Source organism: Drosophila rhopaloa, unplaced genomic scaffold (genome assembly GCF_018152115.1).
Source record: "Drosophila rhopaloa isolate 14029-0021.01 unplaced genomic scaffold, ASM1815211v1 contig_3, whole genome shotgun sequence".
NCBI classification, from domain to species: Eukaryota; Metazoa; Arthropoda; class Insecta; order Diptera; family Drosophilidae; genus Drosophila; species Drosophila rhopaloa.
Genome location: NW_025335123.1, coordinates 26244334 through 26265111, shown reverse-complemented (window position 1 = coordinate 26265111; position 20778 = coordinate 26244334). Strand labels below are relative to the sequence as shown.

The 20778-nt window shown below is 46.1% G+C and overlaps 1 protein-coding gene across 1 annotated transcript in view; it reads right to left on the bottom strand.

Moving 5' to 3' along the window:
- Positions 1-1859: 1859 nt before the first annotated feature.
- LOC108052936 (broad-complex core protein) overlaps positions 1860-20778 on the bottom strand; it is an 83289-nt gene continuing 64370 nt past the window's right edge. Inside the window, 8 exon segments of the mRNA XM_044461316.1 lie at positions 1860-3770; positions 3773-4519; positions 14061-14111; positions 14247-14392; positions 14544-14802; positions 14882-15308; positions 15366-15554; positions 18807-19372. Of these exon segments, the coding sequence (XP_044317251.1) occupies positions 2773-3770; positions 3773-4519; positions 14061-14111; positions 14247-14392; positions 14544-14802; positions 14882-15308; positions 15366-15554; positions 18807-18992 (3003 nt within the window). The 5' untranslated portion in view covers positions 18993-19372 and the 3' untranslated portion in view covers positions 1860-2772.

Sequence of the window (20778 nt, the reverse complement as noted above, 5' to 3'; positions counted from 1 at the left end):
TCATTGGATAATACGGTTCAGTATGCATACATTCACTTAACTGGCAAGGGTATAGGAAAGTTTTTCGGTTAGGAAAAGGGTGGGAACATCTATACGAATAGGAAAATAATTCTCATAGTATACACGTTAAGCAGGCGAACCTACTGTTGATAACTCGTTATTTAATCGGTATTTTGTGTTCGGTTTTGCGTTTTGGTATTTCGGTAATCTGTTTGGGTTTCTCGCTTACAGAGATCTTACTGCTGATATTTCGATAATCAATATGCTATTTAGTTAGTTAGTAGTTGGTTAGCTCCTCAGTTTAGTTAGATGAGTTTATCCTGTGTTCTCACTTGATGTACCTTCTCATACACACTGGGGATTGTGAATTGCTATCTGGCATGCCTGTTAGTAGTACTTGTTTCAAGTAATCAACATTTAAAGTGCAAAGCTGCGACATTTTCACGTCTTCGAACTGCTTTGTGATTATGTACTCATTGGTTTGGGTTTAATTCCCACATTTATTGAACATAATAAAAACGAGGTGACATTTGGGGTGAGATCGGAGAGCTAAGGACAGCACTCGGATGCCCTTAATATGACATTGCAGCTGGCGATTGCTGATCGCTTTGGCTTAACAAACCGAATATTCTCTTTACAGGTAGATACAGATACAGCTATGAGTTAGCTCGTACGGTAAACTTATTATAGTCGTATGTGAATAGCTATGTTAATCGAAATTTGGTATCAAAACGTGGGTGATTTAACGTAATAAACTTTTCAGACTTTTCGTTTGCCAAAAGAAGCAAGACAAAATACAATGGGGAAATGAAATTTCGCCATGCGCCTAGATTATGCGTGGGTGAGTTACACTAAGTGTTAATTATAATGGGTTGTATAAAAATACAATTCGACTATACTCGCACACAACGTTTCAGCGCTCAAACCTTTCCACTTCTCTTCTATTTCTTCGACTTATCGGTATGCACAGATACCCAGCTAGGTCTGAATTTTAACTAAGGCTCTTCCTAGCGCTATCATCCCTAACGCTAGACCCAACCCATGATGAAATTGCACGCGCCTAAAAATAATATCGTTCTTTACGGTTCCTCTGCCCGACTCTTTCTTCGGGTTGTTCTAGTCCTTGCCCCTTCCAAAGTTCTACTTCAAATGGTCAGTCTTCAAATTAAGGTAAGTTGTGCTGGAAGCAAAGTAATCCATCTATATCTGGTCGCTAATTTTGATTATACATTTAGTGTCGCAAAATCTACCAATTGGAAAGAATAATTTGTGGCAACATTTTAACTGAGGACCAACAATTTTATTGTTCGAATTTCAGTTGTCAGCTTACGTTTATCGATGATCGCTCATCAGCCTTCGGTAAAGTTTAAAACTAGTCAGTCCTTTTTCCCCGTGGCAAGCGAGACGACAGCTTCGGAACGCGATCGAACCCTTTTGATCCTTGTACTCTTACTAATATTTAACTCCCCCGCCTCCTTACCTTCCCCTCAGTGCTACTTCCACCTATTTACAATCTTAGATCTCCGCTCATCCTCCATCTCAAAATTGATTGATGGCTTCGCTGCCTATGCGTTATGCTGAGTCATAGTCTTAATTATATTCATATTATATTCATATTTAAAGTTATACATGTACAAATGTATAGTAGTGTGTGTTTTCCTAGGAGCAACGCTTGTAATTGCAGATAAGTAAAAAAAAAATCGTATTACACACACACATTTTCTTAGGACTAGGTTTACATTGTTGTGGTTTTTACATTGACCTTTCTACTCATTTGATGAATATTTTAATGTACACACACATATATATATATATATATATATATATATGTATACATATATATATATATATCTTACAATAATACAATAAAAAAAAATGCGTTAGTTGTAAGTTCTGCTGTATTATGGTGTTAAGAAAAGTCATATGCGACGAAAATCGAATAGTTAGATGCTGTACAGATAAGGGGAAGAGCTAGACATAGCGCATTGCACATTAGTTCAGTGATTTAGATTCAGATTTAGTGTGATCCCCGGCTGCATCCACATTCACAACGATTGGCGGATATGGTTCGGTTCGGATTAGGTTTCGAGAGGCAAGACGATTACGTCTTGCGCTTCCTGCGGGTAATACTCAGGGGTACGTGTTCAATGGGGTATGGCGTGTGTACGTGTGGGTGGCATGGTTAACAGTCTTCTATCCTGTGCTCCAAGCTCGGGTTGGAGCGCCGCTTTTTTCTAATCTAGCTCTAACGTGACAAACTCTATTCGCATCCCAATTTGGGATGGGGAAAAAAAATGCTTATATGTATACGTGTTCTGCCCAGATTTCGAGTCTGCTCCAGCGCGATCTAATTGAGTGTGTGCGTGTGTATATGTATGTATATAGCTTTATCATAAAAGACTTTTGTTTTTGCTTGCTTTATAATCAAGTCATAAATAATCACAGTTTTTCCATTTGCCTAAAAATGTTTTTGTCTTCATTTCCTCTCCTTGCTTTCGCTTTCTTGTTTATCGGCTTCGTCTTAATATTTGCCATTTTTGTTTCTTTTTTGTTCTGGCCGAAAAAGTCTTTGAATTTTCCGTTCTGTGAGATCCGAAATATACATGGTTATGTGATCGTAGTCCTGTTCTCATCCTAATCCTTTCGTCCGTTCGGTCGGTTCTTTATACTCATTCTCCACATCCTCCTCCTCATTCTTCATTCGATTGTGTGCGTGTGTTTGGTGCCCGATCGTCGCGTCTAGTTTTCGTAGCATACTTTCCTGCGCCTCGCTTATTGGTCTAATAAATTCATTCGTTCATATGCGTGCTGGTGCGGATGCGGGTGCGGATGGGGGTGCGGGTGCGAAAGCTGGTGGGGATGCTGGTGGGACAGCGAATGCTGGTGGGAAAGGTGGTGCGGCAGGTGGTGCTGCAAGGCGGCGGCGGAGAACCCACCGCCTCCCGCCGAGTGCTCCAGCTGGGTGAGATCGACGGTGGGCGTGCCGCTGGGCCCCTGTACTCCGTACTCCTGAACGCCACTCATTGCCTCCGGCCCAGCTCCCACCCCCGCTCCCGGGCCCGGTCCCGCTGCAGCTGCTGCCGCTGCAGCCGCCGCTGCTGCCGCGGAGTTGTTGAGCGCCACGTGAAACAGCTGCTGCAAGAGTTGCTGTTGATCTTATAAGAAGTCCATGCACGGCTTGACAATGCCCGGCGAGGACTGTTGCTGCTGCTGGTGCGCCGCGGCCAGCTGGAGCGTGGAGCTGGCCGTTCCCCCGGCCACGGCCGCGGCTCCAACTATTGGCGAGAGTAGCAGCTCGGCAGCCGCAGCTGCTGCCGCCGCGGCAGCGGCCACTGCATTGCCCCCGGCTCCGCCAGCGCCCCCGCCCACGTTCACGCTGTTGTTGGCCGCCGCCGCTGCTGCGCTCAGCGAGCTGAGCGACTGGTGGAGCCGGCTGCCCGGACTGCCCGCCTGGCCCACGTTGGCCCCGTGGTGGAAGTACGAGTGGTGGTTCTTCTGGCGGCGGTGGTAGATGCTCTTGTGGTTGTTCAGCGAGTTGAGCGTGCGGAAGACCTTGTGGCACAGGTTGCACACGGCGTTGTTCAGCGGCTGGAGGTGCTGCTGCTCCTTGTGGCGCTTCAGCGTGAGCTTGGTGCTTAGCAGCTTGCCGCACACGTCGCACCGGTGGCAGGCGTTGAGGGGCAGGGGCAGCAGCAACCGGTTGGCCTGTGCCACGTCCTGGGCGCGCACTGAGGAGAGGAGGCTGCCGCCCGGTCCGCCCGCTCCCCCGATCCGCGTCCTCCTCCGCCGCTGGCTCCGGCCACGGCTCCGGAGGGCGAGAGCGAAGCCCGTCGGTGGTGCAACAGGTGGTGGTGCTCCAACGGCGATCCGGCACGGGCCATGGCGTGCGCGTGGGCGTGGGCATGGGCGTGGTGGGCGGCGGCGCTCAGCTCGTGGTGGGTGGCGTGCAGCTGGTGATGGCTCGGCAGCAGCGACAACGGATGCTGGCCGAAATGCGAATGGTGCGATGGCGGCGGCGGTGGTGGCGGCGAAGACGGTGATCCGGTGCCGCCCGGTCCTTCAAGGTCCCGCTCGTGGTCTAGCGATCGCTCTCGCTCTCGCTCTCTCTCTCGCTCGCGTTCGCGCTCCCTCTCGCGCTTGTGGTAGGCGGTGGGCGAGGGCGTGGCACTGTGGCCACCGCCCTCCGCAATGCCCTGCGAGGAGCGGGACAGGCTTCGCTCGCTGCCCGCCGCAATGTGCAGGTCACTGGACTTGCTGCTCCCGCCACCCGACTGCTTCAATTGTTCGTGCTTCAGTTGTTCCTGCTTCAGTTGCTCCTGCTTCAGTTGCTGTTGTTGTGGACTGTTGGTATGTGGTGTGGAATGATGTTGTTGGAGGAGGTGGTGTGGTGATGACTGTTGGTCTACTTGTTGTTGTTGTTGTTGGTTGTTGTTGTTGTTGTTGTTGTTACTATTATTACTATGGGTGCCACTACCGCCGGGCACTATAACGCCGCCGAGTAGGCTGCCGGTGCTGCCACCTATACGGTCATATAGAGGAAGAGAAGAAAAAAAGAGACAATAGTGACTTTTCTGTATATTTGACTTTGTTGTTATTTTGGTTTGTTTTTGTTTGGTTTTCTTTGTTGTTTAGTTGTGTGTTTGAGTAGTTTTGGTAGTTGTTTTGTTCGTGTCTAGTTCTTCGTTTCAGTGTGTCTCTGTCGGATTCCGTGGGCGTGTTTGTCTGGCTGTGTACTGTATCTGTATCTGTATCTGTATAAGTATCTGTAACTGTAACTGTAACTGTTTTTGTGTCTGTTTATGTATGTTTGTTTGTTGTTGATTGGTTTACTTTTATAACACTAACAAATCCAGGCTCAAAACAATGTAAATTTGCTGACTTTGCTAACTTTGCTTTTCTTTAAACTGTTTATTCAAATTTTTGCTTTTGGTAATCGTTTCATTTTTATCTTTTTTGCGAACGCTCTTCTCATTTTTTTTTTTTTGGTTCGCATTGGTTTTTACCAAGGAAGTTGTTGAAAAAACGCTGCTGTTCTCGATTCGATTCGATTTAGATTCGGAGTGGATTAGCAATCTCGCATTTTCGGAGGTTAAATTTTTGTTTTTTGTTTCGGGTTGGGTTTTCGTTCCTTTTTTTCGGGGAAAACGCATGGAAATAAAATGGTAATAAAACGGTTTGTTGACTGTTGTTGTTGCTGTTGCTGTTTTTGTTGTTGCTGTGGCTAGTTTGTGGTGGTTGGAGTTGAACTCGAAGTGCACGGTTCTCAAGCCGCAGGTGGGGAACTCGGCTCGACCTGCGCAGTCTCTCGAATTCGAATCCAAATCGGATTCGATTCGGTTCGGATTCAAAAATTTGCGCCCCGATCGGTGGCAATAGCAGTTGCAGTTGCAAGGTTTCAGTTGCAGTTGCGAGTGCCACGACATTGGGGACGACCTTGGGAACTGGTTGATAATTTTGTGGTGTCTTTGCCAATTGGGTGTGATTTGTCACGAATTTCGTGGATGCTTTTAAACCAATTTGTCTTGTTTTCGATTTCGATTCGCATTTCTCGATTTTCGATTCAATTTCGACTTCAATTCCAATTTAGTATGCGTTCAGTATTTTTTATTCGATTTCTCAATTGTTTGTTAAGTTTAGCAAAATTTTGAAACGTTTTTGGCCTGATTGATTTGTTGTATATATAAAATGTAAAGTATTATTTTGAATTTATCTTTTTTTGGTTATTTTTTCTATTTTGTTTACTTGCAAGTTTCTTGCAGTTGTCACTAGTGTCTCTTTTTTTCAAACTCAATCGCAGCACCGTTGCCTGTGTTGGGTTTGATAGGGTTGGATTGGATTTTGGCGGGATTCGGGTTGAGGCTAAGGTTGGGGTTTGGGGACTGGTTAAAAAGAACAAAATGTGTGGGATATTAAACGTGCTAGGGAACGGGTTGTTCACACGTAGAGGGCTTTTTCACATTAACGGTTGTGGGCAAGGGGTGGTTCGGTGGTTAAATCTGGGGCATCTCTAAGAAGATTCAGATGTTTTGTGTTTCTGTTGGAGGCGAGTCGATCTCGCCGCCTTCTTATGGTGAAGCGGAGGGGGGGTGGGGTTGCTTGAATGTGGGGTGTTAGTATTAGTAGTTTTTCTTTTAAAGATTTTTAGTCTTCAGGGGTTCTTAAAGTACGTAAAGTTTGCGCCCGATTTCAGGTGTGTTGGCGTAGGTGTACGTGTGATAGGGTCAAAGTTCGATTCGGTTTTGTTCGGCACACATGACATGAAACATTAACGAGAAACATGGCAAAAAATCTGGCTCTACAATCTAGACTATGAAAAGTTTTAGTGAGGATATGAGCATGATATGTTTATAGACAGAAACAAATAGGTGGAGATTAAGAATGTGTGTGTGTGTGGGGGGGTGGGGGTTGTACCTCTGTCGGTCGGCTTTCCAAGGCTGGTTTTGGTGTTAGTTTTCCAAAGGGGGCGAGTGACGAGTCCTCGATTGACATGCATACAACACCGAGGTTGGGGCGTGGGTGCTGGGGAGTGACCTCGGGAATGGACAGGGTAAATGAAATATCGCTTTGATGTGTAGACGTTTATTGTAATTATCATGAATTGAATTAGAATCGTAAGTGGAGTTCTTCGCACAGAACCGCATTCGCTTCAGATCATACATGGATATTAACTGCATTGGCTTGCGGGTGTGTGGCGTATATACGTATATATATATATTTGCTTGTATTTATAGGTCTTACGCACATACATGTGTCTGTATTTTTACTTAGCAGCACTAAAAATTAACGAACACAGGTTTAATAATCGAAGTATCCGGTCAAACATATCAGTATCATTATTCAATATTCGAATATTTAACATTAAAAATACAAAAAAAAATTGTTTAAAAAAATTGATAAACATTTTTCTTAACCTAGACATATGCGTCGTGATTCGAGTGAGTATGGGTGCGTACGTGTGTTGGTGTGCGCTTAAACCTTACTATTCAGAATCTGATAACTAGTTTAGAGTACTATAGAAAAGATCTTTGCAATTGGTCGGTCGTTCGGTCGGTCGCTCCCTCTCGCTCATCGCAGCTTGTTCTTTTAAACTCGTAAACTTTTTTTCGCCTACATGTATAAATCTTAACTTTTCAACATTATTTATATATTATGTAAAGGTTAAAAAAACTGCAGCTTGGTCTTTATTTTTAAAATGTTGTGAAAGATAATTCGTACTCCTATCCCCCTTGTAATTGGTATACGATTTGTGCCTATCATAAAGTGTATATAGAATATACTGTCTGTCTATCGAATAAATTGTATTTATTTAAAGCCATTTCGAAGAATTCACTACGGGCACCTCTGCTAGCTCCTACTTAACGTTATTAAGACCTATATAGCTGATGTGGGATGGTAATGGGAATGGGGTGATAAGGTTTCCATAACTCTTGGAAACGTTTCAAGCGTAGGTGGGAAGGGAGTGGATGGGGAAATGGGGGTAAGTGGGGTAATCTTAGGGTTAGTAACGGCTACCGATTTACTCTGTATTAACTGTATAAACTGTGTATCCTGTGCTTAGCAACTACCGAAGGCAACTAATTGTAACTAGCCTAGACCGTGTGTGTGTGTGCACATCCATTTCCCTCAAATTTCATCAGTTGTTTTCCATCTGGTCTTTAATAGTTAATGTGTACAAAAAGCACCGTCCCACTTCCGAATGTGGGTTTGTGTTTGTTCCTATACCTTACACCTACGTTTGCTTGACATTCAGTTCGTTCATTACAATCGCCAAGGGACAAACTTAACAAGAACCTTCTACTCCCACTGGCGGTACCGCTCGGGAGCCCCCCCTCAGCTGGAGAACCCTCCACCTCTGTCGGTCACCTGGTGAGGGTGAGGGTGGTGCCGCGTCTGATGTTGCTGGCGGTAGTCGAAGTACATGAAGCCCTATGAGGAGGAGTGGTGGTTCAGCTGCTGCTGCTGGTGCTGCTGATGGTAGAAGCTGTTTGCCGTGGCCTGTGTGGCACCGGCGCCCGGTTCCTGCTTGGGCTGCTTGAGGTTGCGGTGGTAGATGCTCTTGTGGTTGCGCAGGCTGTTCAGAGAACTGTAGACGCGTTTGCAAATGTTGCACACGGGTTCCTTGGTGGGGCGCATGTGCACGTTCTGGATGTGGCGCTTGAGGCGCGTCAGTGAGCTCAGGTTCTTGTTGCACGGGTTGCATCGGAAGTCGTCGCCGCCGCTGGTCGCGCTACTCAGACCGCCCACTCCGCCGGCGCCGCTCGATGAGTTGAGAGCTGAGTTTAGACCGCCCGTGGAGTTGTTCAACGAGCTGTTGGCGCTGCCACTTGTCGAGGCGGACGCGGATGCTGATGCCGAGGCCGCCATGTTGGCCATCACCGCCGCGAACATCTGCTGCGGGGTGGTGGTGGGCGTGTTGGGGGTGGGCGTGCTGCAGGCCAGGATCCCGTTGGGCGTTTGGGTGCCCGAGTTGTTTCCCTGCTGTTGCTGTTGCTGTTGCTGCTGTTGTTGCGACATCTGGTGGTGGTGCTGCTGCTGCTGGGGCAGCAGGGCGGTCACCGAGAGTCCGCCGTTGCTACCGCCGCTGCTCCCGTTGGCTGCGAAAGTGGAGAGGTTAAGGCCACAGATGCCGGAGGCACTTGTGATGGCTGTAGGTCGAGTTGGATTTGTTGTTGTTGTTGTTGTAGTAGTAGTTGGTGGTGATGGAGTTGGAGTTTTTGTTGAGTTGGAGGTTTTTGTTGGTAGAGAGTAAACGTAGTTGTTGTTGTTGTTGGTAATCAAGTTGTTGTTTATTGTTGTTGTAGTAGTTGTAGCATTTGTCGTCAGTTTACCTGACGACAAAGTGGGGAAGAAAGTCAGAAAACGTCGCATTAGCCCAAGGACAACGAGTTTTATTGAATTGAATTGTTTTTTTGCCTCAATTTTGCGTTTGGATTCAGATTTGGACTTTTGAATGTTTGATTTTCGATATTTTTGTTTGTTTTCATGGGATATATAGCCGGATAGTTATCATAAAACGAATTTCGTTAGCATTTTTTGCATCAAATATGTAAGATTGTTTAATTTATGCTTTAGCTTTTGCTTAAGCCAGTGGCTAATTTAACTTTGGATTTATTTTTCGATTGTTCAATCTGTTTTTCTTGCGAAGTGCGTCACATTAGACAGAGAGATAAACAGAAAGGGAGAGAAAGAGAAAAATAGATGGTGAGGTGGGGAAAAGGGTTTTTGGGATATGGCATATGGAAAAGAAAACGGCTGGCTCTGCATGGGAAATGCGAGAAATTTATTTCTTTTTTGATTGTTCGTCGACGTTTCAGTTTCAGTTTTTCATTATTCAACTCGAAACCGAATTGCCGTGCCTGCGACTCAAACTGTGCGCATCGACTCTTTCTTTCTTGGCGTCTGCTTATATGGACATCGATGTCGATCTGATCGAATGATGGACACTACCGATACTCAACGTGTGCAAAATTGTTGGGGTTCTTTTGTTTGGTTTAGGTTTGGTTTAAGGTTTTTCTTGGTTGGTTGGCTGGTTTTGTTTGGTTTGGGTTGATTTTGCTGTAGTTTAGTTGGTTGTTGTTTAACTCATTACCATAGTGTGCGGTGGTGTGTGGTAATTTACAAAGTAGGAGCGGGAATAGAAGGAATATTTGAATTCGGGCGAAAAAGGAAGGTAAGAGAAGAGCGGCAGGTGTCTGTTTGTGTGTGTCTGTGTGCTCGTTTGTTTGTGTGTGTGTGTGGATGTGTTTGTGTAAAACACCATCACCATAAAAAGTTCATAGTATCTGTACTTTCATTTTCGTGTATTGTGGTGTTCGTGTACTCTGGCTTCCCGTACCTAGTAATTCTCTCCGTGTCTGTTTGTGTGTGTTTGTGTGTGTGTATAGGGGGTTCGAAGTTTTGTGTGTGTGTGTGTGTCACTTAAAAATCTCTAGAATTAAACCGTTGCCAAATTATAACCTTCATCTTCATCATCATTATCTCTTCCCGTTATTATAATGGTATTTTTTAGATTCGATTTTAATTTCGACTTCTTTTTGATTATTCAATGTTAGCAACATTTTGTAAAATTTACATTGTGCTTAAATTAAAATAAAACTTTAGCTTTTAGTTATTTTTTTATTCTTGGGCTTGCGGATGGGTTGGAGGGTTGGTATTTCTCTTCGATTTTTTGACAGTTTTGTAAATATTCTTGGATAACAAGTTATTGTTTCCCTGTTTTTACGTTTCTCAATTTAGGGTCCATCTAATTGACCTTTACATCTTATATGCTGTATGCTAATAATAATACATTGTTTAATGTAAAATGTTTTCAATTTAAGTAATCCTCCTTTAAAGCATAATTTTTCGTAATTTCCCAACTCCTCTATTCCATCCGCAGCTTGCAAACTGGAGATCTTCGTTCTTTTGTGGCTTTCAATTCGTTTGTGTCCTTAGGTGGTAACTTAAATAGATTGGTGGTGGATACATTGTTCGATTTTCGGTTTGCTGGGGTCACCAATTGCGGAACTTAAAATTAGAGAATTTTGAATGCTTTATTCTAGATATGCTAGGCGTAAGCTAGTACTCTGAGTTCTCCTTTCCTGACTGTGTGTGTGTTTGTATTCTTTGGTTTAATAAATAGGAGCAACAAATATATATGTATATATAGAGCGTAATTTAAAGCGGTTTGTCAATCAAATGTATATACTTGAAGCCTTAAGTTGTTTGTAAAGGTATTCTTAGTTTGTGTTCTTTAGTGCTAAGGGAAGTGTGGGTACGGACTTGTGAGATAGAAGAGGGGGAAGTGGGGGTGGGTGTGATTGTATCATGTATCGAGTTGTCTGCTTGGGTCGCCTTTTGGGGCAGTGCTTGTATCTCTGAATCCATTGGGGTTTAGTAAAGCGGATTTATATACGTATATAGGGGTTAGGTCGATCAATTCTTAACAATATTTATGTATATACTTTGGTTCATATATATACGTGTGTGGGTAGGTAGATATATTATATATGTATACTTCTCACGATTATTGGGGGAATTTTAAATTTTGGTCGGTTAGTACAATTGGAAATAAAATAAAGCGTTAGGCGATCAACTAAGGTATTAGTTCCCTCTGGCGATCTTTTTGTTAGCTGTTGGAGCGCATAATAGAGTTCATGTGTGTGTGTGCGGGTGGGCGCTGATGTATGTGTGTGTAAGTATGGGAGTGTGTGTGCTATTGGACTTCTCAAATAGCGAAAGGTTCCTTCTGAATTTCATTTCACGGGGGCTCTTGTGTGTTTGTGTGTCCTGTGGCTGGTCTATAAGTGTGTATGTGTGTGCGTGCGTATTTAGCGTGGCCAGGTGATCGAGGTGTTGGGTTTCAAGTGTGGAGCGTGGAGCGTGCGGTGTCGAGTGGGGACACATTGCGTTGTAGTATGGGTCTGTCGAGAGTCGCGCAACGAAGTGGAGTGAAACGGAATAAACGAATGAAACGTATTGTGTGCGCATGTGTGAACGAATGCCAATCTGTGCTGAGCTCTGACTGATCTTCCGCCCCGGGGCACGGACCAGGGGTCGGAGGATAGGCTATTAACGGATTTACGAGTGCCCGATTTACGTACCCGCGCTCAATTCTATATTCGCAGTAGATAATTGCAAGTTGGTTGGAGTATGAGTGTTGGGGTTTCGTGTGGGGTATTGGGGGGTTTATTTTGAGGTCTGGCCGGGCTGTGTGTGTGCTCAAAGCAAAGTGTGGCCAAATTCGAGGGGACAAGAGACAGACCCAGGGGCAATGGGGTGGCTTGTTTGGGATTCTGGAGGTAAACTAAATGAAAACCCCCTTTACCTCCATCTCAGGCTGTGGGGACTTCGACAGTTGTTAACAAAAGACACATTGAACATTAATGTGAAAATTCGTTCAAATGCAATTGTTGCAAATAAAGCTTTTGTTTGGACTTTGCTGATGGGAGCGGGTCGATGGGTGGTTCATTTGGTGGGGTTTACATAGTTTTAGACACAAGCACGACGATGTACAAATAAATTAAATAGTTCAATATTCAATATACATATATATATATATATTATGTAGGTTTGTATATATTCGATCTTCAAATGCGTTGCGTTTTACATGAAAACTAAAAGTTCACACCAATAAAAATTTGATTGCAAAATGTACTCGGTGTTCGCTTCTCTGCGGGACTTTCGTGTGTCATGTCTAGAGTTTATCAGCCATATTCTTGAAACTGGGAGGAACACAAAAAACGTAATGGAATAAATCAAAATAAAATATTTTGTAAATGAAAAAAAAAAGCTGCGAAATGGGAACTCTGGGATTCTACTCTACAGAATCATAGTATGAAACCGAACTGAAAATATAATTCTCTTTTCCCCTTCCGAGTTTGGTTTAAAAGAACAAAAACGGCGGCTGGCCAGGCTGGATCACGGGATTGGGTGGAAACGGGGAATAATTTCTAACTTGGGGCGGTTTTTGGAACTCTTTGCATGTGTTTGTAGTGGGGAAGTGTATTGGTGTGTGTATTGTATGTGTGAGTGTGCTCTTGCTGTTTTTGTAGTACATTTTGCTGGGGCTTGATTTGTTTTACTTGGGTTTTTTATTACGAATACAAAATATTAGCACACAAAGAGGAACAAAACGAAAAATAACATATGCAGAACAAAAACGGAAACGGAAATATAAACATAAGCGGATTACGCAGTCAAAATAACAACGGTTAAGAAACATTAACGTCACAGTTTGGTGTCGTGTAGCATTCGGTATTAGTTTTGCCCTTGGGATGGTTCTTGGACACGGGCGCGTAAATTGAGGTCGTTTGTGCCCACCACGGCTAATCGATCTTGGCAAGATCAAACATATGGGAGCTGTCAAGGGCTCAAGGGACGGGACTCTGGATTGTTGCGGCCTAACCGCAGCAGCACACACACCGCAACGAGTGTGGCGCGAAGCTTTTGATAATATTTTGCTAAACACTCTGCGGGCCAGACGAGCTGGGAAACTGGGAGTTAATTAATTTTGCGTAGTTCATCAAACAACTCGGGAATCGGGAATTAGAAATAAGCCGATGTGTGGCTGCGCCTGTTGCTCCACTTCGCTGTTGTTTGTTGCTGACTGTTTGCCAAAGTTTCGCGGCTTGTGTTTATTTAGCAATTATCCTCCTATATGCATAATGCATCACTCGTCAACGGCCCCAGCATCATCGGCAGCAAGAACTTGTGGCTCTTTTTCACACGAATGACATTGGAGACTGACTAGTTGCATTGCAGGTACTGGAGTGGGGACATATGTTATATAAAACCTGAAATCTGGAGGCTTTTCCCTGGGTTCTTCTGGCATGTGCGTGTGTGTGAATGTGACCGAAACAAATGAAAACATTTACCATCGAAACAATCAAACAAGAAAGAAATTTATACACTTTTTACGCTACGAAGGGAACTCGAGTTGGAATCGCAACGAACTGCAAACCGTTTCGGGGTTTTTTTTTGGGTGGGGGGGTTATTTCGGTTTGGGTCTGCCGTTGGTTCCAAGGATCAAGTTCAAATTCATATTGGAATTCGGGTGCTGATTCGAGTTGAGTCAAACGGGAAATAAATCGAAAATTAAATCAAAAGTCTTGCTCCTGATCGACACGAATACATATGCGACATGTATGTATGTACGTGTGCGTCCTCAAGTCAGTCGAAACGCAAAAATCGAAAGAAACAAATAAACAACGGAAACAATGAAAATAATACAAAAAATATCTTTAAATTTTATCGAAAATACAACCAAATTATTGTACGGGCAGTCAAAATGATTTCTCAGCAGTTTTTAGTTACATTGACTTAGATTCTGGCTTTGGTTTTTGTTTTAGTTAAAATTTAGTTTCGGGTAAGGAATCTTGTTCTCTTTACTTTTAGGTTTACGTTTGCTTATAGCCTTTCATTTCTTTTGGTATCTGGTATCTGACTTGAATAGACTCTTTGGTATATTATTTTGGTACTTGCATTTGCATTTGCATTTGATGTAAAAAATGTAATAATGAGCTTTTGGGCGCAAATAGAGCGGAACAATAGAGTACGGATAGATAAATGCTCAGACTCACCTTGAGGGGACACGGCGAGATCACCGGACTGCTGCATCTGTGTGTTGAGACCTGATCGTGGCAACCGACAAAGTGTGGCAGCGAGAACGAGAGAGAGGGGGAAAGCGGGGGGAACAGGCGGAGAGCGGAAGGGAAAGCGTTAGTTAGTCAGTTAGTACGCCCACTTCACACGTTGCTCATACGCACCAAGGAACGCTGATTGATCAATATTGCTCATGGGGAAGTTGAAGGCGGCGGCCTGGAACATCTTGTTCTCCGCCGGCGACAAGATGAACTGCGGGGCGGCGTGGTGCGAGGCGAGTACGTCACCGATTTCCTCGTCGTTGCCGGAGCTGGAATGTAATTTCGAGGGTTAGTAGTTCAATGACGGGTCCTTACTTAAATGTATCCTTCAGGCAAATACGTTTTCAAGCTTCTTAACTGATCATCAGAGAACAGCTAACCGTGGGATGTTAGTTTTGTAGCGATTTTGTAATGACTTACCTCAGGGAGCCCTTGCCGCCATCGCCACTGCTGGAGCGGTTTGCGTCGTGCTCGCCGGTGGAGTCGTTGCTGTGCTCGTCGTTGGCGTTGGCATTGTTGTTGGAGCAGACCAGCTCCATGGGCTCCGACTTGACTTCCTCGGCGCCAGCCCGAGCGAGCGGGGAGGGTGTGAGGCTGCCCAGCTTGTCGCTAATGGAGATTCCGTTGCCGTTGCTCGCGCCGTTGCCATTGCCGTTGCCGTTACCAGTGGGTCCGTTGCCTGTGGGAAAGCGGGGCGAAAGGGGGCGGGTTATTAGGCATTGGGTCACCAATCCCCTCCGGGATCGCCAGACACTCACGCTTCTCTTCCTTGAGCGGCGGCGTGTTGTTATTGTTGTGGTGCTTGATCGTACTGAAGTCGGCCGGAGTTTGTTGGGGCGAGGAGCTGCGCGCATGGAGCGACGGCAAGTCGGGGCTGTTGTTGTTGCTGGCCCCGCCGGCGCCGGATAGCGGCAGACCATTGTCCGATCCGCGCAACCGCTTGAGGGCGTGTGAGGTCTCCTCGGTGCTGCGGTGCATCATGGCCATGCGCTTCAGCAGCTGGTTGTTGATGTGCGGGGGCAGCGCCGGGGGTGGCGGGGAGCCCGCTCCCTGGCGGCTGAAGACGGTCGAGGCGCCGCCGTCGTCGTGCAGGGCACCGTGATGTGGATGTGGGTGCGAATGGGCGTGCGTGTTGACCGGCGTGCGGGCACCGACGTTGGCCAGGTTCTGGATCTGAGTCAGGTGCTGCGGACAATGCGAAGTAGAGTGGGGCCCATACTGGCGATAGTGGCTTCTACTCACGCTGTGTGTGTCCTCCGCCTGCTGCTGTGTGAGTCCGGAGACGCGCAGGACCTCGGCGGTCTTTAGGAAGGACTGCAGGGACTTCTGGTGTACGTTCACCTCGCCGTGGTAGATGAACTCCACCAGCGAGTGCAGGTCCATGAAGTTGACATCCTGCAGCAGTATGACCGGGTGTTTGCAGGGTGTGCTCTGTAAGTACAGTGCGTGGATGTGGATATAGCGATTAGTAACTTAGTCAGGCAGTTGCTGAGTCAGGGCACTTGCCCCCTTCCCCCTGTCCCCGATAAGCCTGTTTGCCTGGGCAATTATCACGAGGCTCTGACCAAACAACCTTCAATTGTCGTTGAAACTTGAACAGACCAACGCGCGATTTGAAGTTTGCATTCGCTGCTTTCGTTTTTCGCGTTCGCGTCGCGTTCACCATCAGCTGCAGTTGTTGCTTCTGCCATGTGTAATTCCAGTTCCCGCCCTCCTCCCCCTCACCATCCCCTTCCCACTGTGCACTTTCAGGGCCAGTGCATTCCAGTTTGTGCTGCCTGTGTGTACAGTGAATTTCACTTATCAAGTGGAACTCCAACAAAGGGAGCTGCTCCTCCGCCGTTTCTGTTTCTGTTTCTCTGTCTCTGTTTCTGCTGCTTGGCTAGAAATTAGGTCAAGTCTCGCCTCGTCTTTTGTTTCTCCTCGGCTCCGTTGCCTTTAAAGGCCCTGCATCCCGTGTTTTTGTTTTATTTACTGGCTTTTGCATTTTATGTGCTCTCGTACACACACTCTGAATATTTGCAATTCAGTGCCAGTGCGGCGGTGTAAGTTCATATCTGTGGTATTGCGAAATTGAGGTCAATTTGACGAAAGACGAAGGCGCCTGCAGCCGGAGAGGAGCGGACCGATTGGAAGACTTCCTCTTCAGCCGCCTTCGCTGCAGCAGGCATATCTGCAAATGAGGGGCTTTGGGCGTGGTCCTGGTCGTTACACAAAAGCCAGGAATGCTTTTAACAAATGCCCCGCTCACCAGCAGCCATTAAGTCCCCTCTAGACCCCAAATCTCTCCCCTGGCCAATTGCCATTCTGAATCTGATTCGAAATCAGAGTCCGAATCCGAATCCCCCGGGGATGGGTTTGTCGCTGACATTGTTGTTTGTCAGTTGTTACACCTAATTAAAATAATGCGCTGCAGTTAATTAAATATTTATGCATAGGCGCAAAGTCGCAACAATTGCGACGCCAAGTACTGGGCGGGGCCTCTTAACCCCAGTCGCCGGGAGCCGGTAGCTGGGAGTTGGGAGCTGGGAGCTGGGAGGGGGCCAAGTGTCTGGTCCGGTCGAGTCCAGTTCACTTCGCCTGCCAGTTGCGACTACTGTCCACTGTCTCCTTTTGTACACCTCCTACTGCCCACTTGTATGTATTTCAAATTGAATTTACAAAGTTTTGTGCCAGTGCCGTGGCCGTTGCCGTTGCAGTTGCCATTGCCGTTTTTTGTGTTGCACTGCCAGCCAGCAAAGTTTTGTATACTAATTTCTTGGGTACATAATTTCCACTACAGCAACAAACGGGAAGGCACAAAAAGAACTCAAGAAAAATTCGCTCGGCCCTTTGTTGGCGTTGCTGTTTTTGTCCCGCTGCATTTAGTTGGCCTTTTTAACAAATTAAATGCCGACTTTTTCTGCTCGTGCAATTTCTTGTTTTGGTGGAGGAGGTGAAGGAGGTAAAGGCGGTAAAGGGGGCAAAGGAGAAAACTTTGCCGGGGACTTCTTAACATGTTGTTTCGGTTCCCGTCCTCCGTTGCCATAGTCGTTGCGTAATCAGCGCTGGATTGGCCCGCGGCACTCCCTCTCCCCACGTAGCTTTCTCCTAATTGGAGTTCTTCCCAAAACCAAACAGAACTGACAAGTTTGCCGCGCTGCTCTCTTTTTGTTTGCCGGCCTCGCGCATAATTTGGAACAAAAACGCAAAATAATAACGAAAAGCAGCAAGTTTTCTATCATGTTAACAAATCATGTCGAAAGAGACGGTAACAGTAACGAGGGGCGGTGTTCGGAGGAGGGAACTTTGTAATTTATATAATGTCTGCTGCAGGACTTCCTCTCTGCCTCGTCCCTCGTCTCTTGCCCACCTCCCCCGCCGCCAATGACAGCTTGAACAATGCAAATGGCAAACGTCGAGGCTGTCCCCTCCCCCTTGTCCCCCTCTAACTAGCTTGCCCCGTTCCTGTCGCTCAAAAACCGCAATTGCGTGCAAATATTTTCAATGCAGGCAGCGCAAAGTTTTGGCGGGCAAACGTCGGCAACTAGAGCGATTCACATAATTTTAATGTCATAATAAAAATAATGAACCAAACTGCGGCTTCGGCGGTGCGGGAAGTTTACTTTGACTCCAACTTCGGCCGCAACTTCAAGGATTAGCCAAGGGCGAAGGAAGGATGTGGAAGGCGGTCGCGGCATTTACGCTCCTGCGGATTCGTTTGAACTGCTCTACTTTTGATTTTCCGGACAGACGGACGGAGATCCGCATGCGTTGCATGATCAGGGCACACAAATCAATCATACGTATCGTTGTCCCAGAGCAAAGTCCATGCGGTCGACTCATTTGCACCGCAACTCCACTAAAAATAAATATATTGCTAAAATTGCAGGGTTGTCCCAAGCCAGAAATTATAACGTGCTTCGACTGTATACACAACTTCCTTCCTTCCTTTTTGCTTGCCTTTACCCCTTTACCCCTCTTACCCGAAATCTACCGACAATTGCCGTGTTTGTGTCTATCGCGGCAGTCGGTGCTTTTCTTGTCTTTTTTTCTTAATCCGGCTGTTATTTGCCGTCGTGTGCAACTAAATAAATTAAAATGCAAGCAAAACGCCAGCCCCCACTTCGCTCACCGCTCGACTAAACTTACTCCTGGCCATAATACTTTGGCTAAAAGCACACAACTATTTCCCCACTTCCTTGCCAAATAAACTTTTTCGGAACGTTTTGCCCACCTTGGCAAAGTGGGCCTTTGCTTTACGACTTCAAAGTAGTTCCCTTGCTGCTTTAGATGTATTTTTGGCAGTCTAAACTGATCATGATGCAAGGTAGACTTGACTTGGTGGGAAACCCCGGTACTACCACCACAAATGAAGCCGAAAACCACTATATATCTCCCCTTGCGCTGCGGGCATGTATTATATACATGCACAAATATACGTAATCCCCCAAGTTGAAGACAATCGACTGCGAAGCATGAGACTGACAACGGCGGCTGCTGCACATATGTGTGCACAGGCGGAATTAAAGGCGCAAATCGAGATTTCGGGAGAAATTCACGATCGCTGCTAAGTAGGCCACTCACGCAACCAGACACGCAGATTGGTCAACACTATGTGGCTGAAAATGCAATTGCTTAAGTGTTCGGAGGATAATGTCCCAAACAAATGGTATGTGGGGTTACTAGAGATTGCACACTTACCTTGAGCAGCTCGCGGAAGTAGGGGCTGCAGGCTGAGAGGACGACGCGGTGCGCCTTGATGCTGCGTCCCTCGCAGGCGAGCGTCACATCCACAAAGGCCTCGTCGTCCCGCAGGTTCTCAAATGCCGAGGTGATGCTGCTCTGATAGTTGTTCCAGCGCAGGCAGAAGTGCTGTGTGTCGTCCATCTCGATGAGCTGTTTGTTCCGGGTTTGCCTATGGTACTGGGCTTCTGGCACTTGCTCCTGTTCTGGGTACACGGGTGTAGGCGTGGCTGCGGGCGTTGGTATCGGTATTGGCGTGGAAGTGGGGGTGGGTATGGGCTGCCGAGCGTTGTGGTCGTTTTTGTGGTTGTTTTTGTTGTTGTTGTTGTGATCGTCGTCAACCAACACAACGCTGGCCTTCTTTGAGGTCACCTTCTTGCGTATTTTGACGGCTTTTTCTCGGGCCCCGATTAAAGGATGAAAGCGCTGTGGCTCTCGCACTTCTTTGGTTACTGTCGGTAGTATTTGCTGTTGGGACCGATTGTGTTGCTGGGTAGATAGGCTGTTCACTAATGATTATTTAACTGCAAGCGAAAAGAAAGCAAAAGAGCAAACAATTATTATTTGAGTCGAAATCGGATTACAAGTGGAGCGGCCTGGCCGAGAATCGAACCTCCCGCCGCCCCCTCTTATGTTTACTGCAGTTCAGAGTTCGCTTCAAAATTCTTTTATTTTCGATGCGCGAACTGAAAGTTTGCATTTGTTTCTGCTTTGCTACGGTTTTTTGCTCCGTTTTGCGTTTTTTTTTGCCTGTTCTGCTTCTGTTGCTGCTGCTGTTTTGATTGCAACTATGCGAAATGTTTAAAAATTGTTAACAAATGCAGTTTAAAATGTCAACCACGGCGACGACGCAGCAGCAAAAACCATTTCTATGTCACACGGCGAATCAAAATTAAATAAACTATCAAGACGACAATTAGCACTCGCAGAAGCAGAAGAAGCAACACAAGCGGACGGCGAAAAAAATTAATAACGAGTGCAGAACCACCGAAAAAAAAAACAGAAAGCCATAAAAAACGGAGTGAAAACAGCCAACGCATCGCAAATGGGAGGAGTGAAAAAAGCGAATTATAACAAATGCAAATATACCAAGAACACTTGTACGGTGGGGCGGCAACGGGAGCGGGAGCGGGAGCAGGAACAGGCATGTGGGCACAGGGGCGGGAAACGTTCTGTTCCCATCTGGACATCTTGCAGAAAAACCCAAAAAAAAAAATATAATTTATTTGAATACAGAAAACTTTTGGGGCAGTTCATCTCTCCGCTGTTTCTGTCTCTCCCTCTCCCTATCGCTGTCTTACTCTCGCCGAGCAGTTCGCGAATAGCGAATTGCGATAAGCGGAGCAGAGTAGCGGCAGAGCTTTCGCTCGACATTGAAAGTGAAAACTATTAGATAAGTCCGCCGGGCGTGCGCTGCACTTTTTTTTTGTCTGTAAACCCACAAGCTGATACGTATGAGTGATGTGTCCGCACAAAAATAGCCCCTCGCAGATCCCTTTGTGTACAGGCGTTGCGATATCGTCATCCCATTACCCAGTCTTATTCCCATTCTAATTCCCATTCCCACCGATTCTCCAATTGCGAGGGGCTCTCGGCTCTCACCTTTCTTCTGCTGGCGCTCTGATTGGAATCCGACGCCCGGCTCTGGTTAGCCCTGCTTCTTATTGAAGCTTGAGGGGCATTTTGAGCTTTTCGCTCAATTGGTATTTTTAGCTGGGCTTGCAATTTGCGAAATTTTTGATTTCTGAATTTTCGTATTTCGAATGAACTATTCTGCTGGCGTATACGCAATTTCTGGTGCCCGCAGTTCCTCTCCTTCTCACTTAACAAAATAGAAAAAATAGCGCACTCACACACGGTACACACACTGACGCGTCGAGGATGACCATAAACCGTTGGCTAGAAGCTGGGAATTCTGGAGGAGAACCGA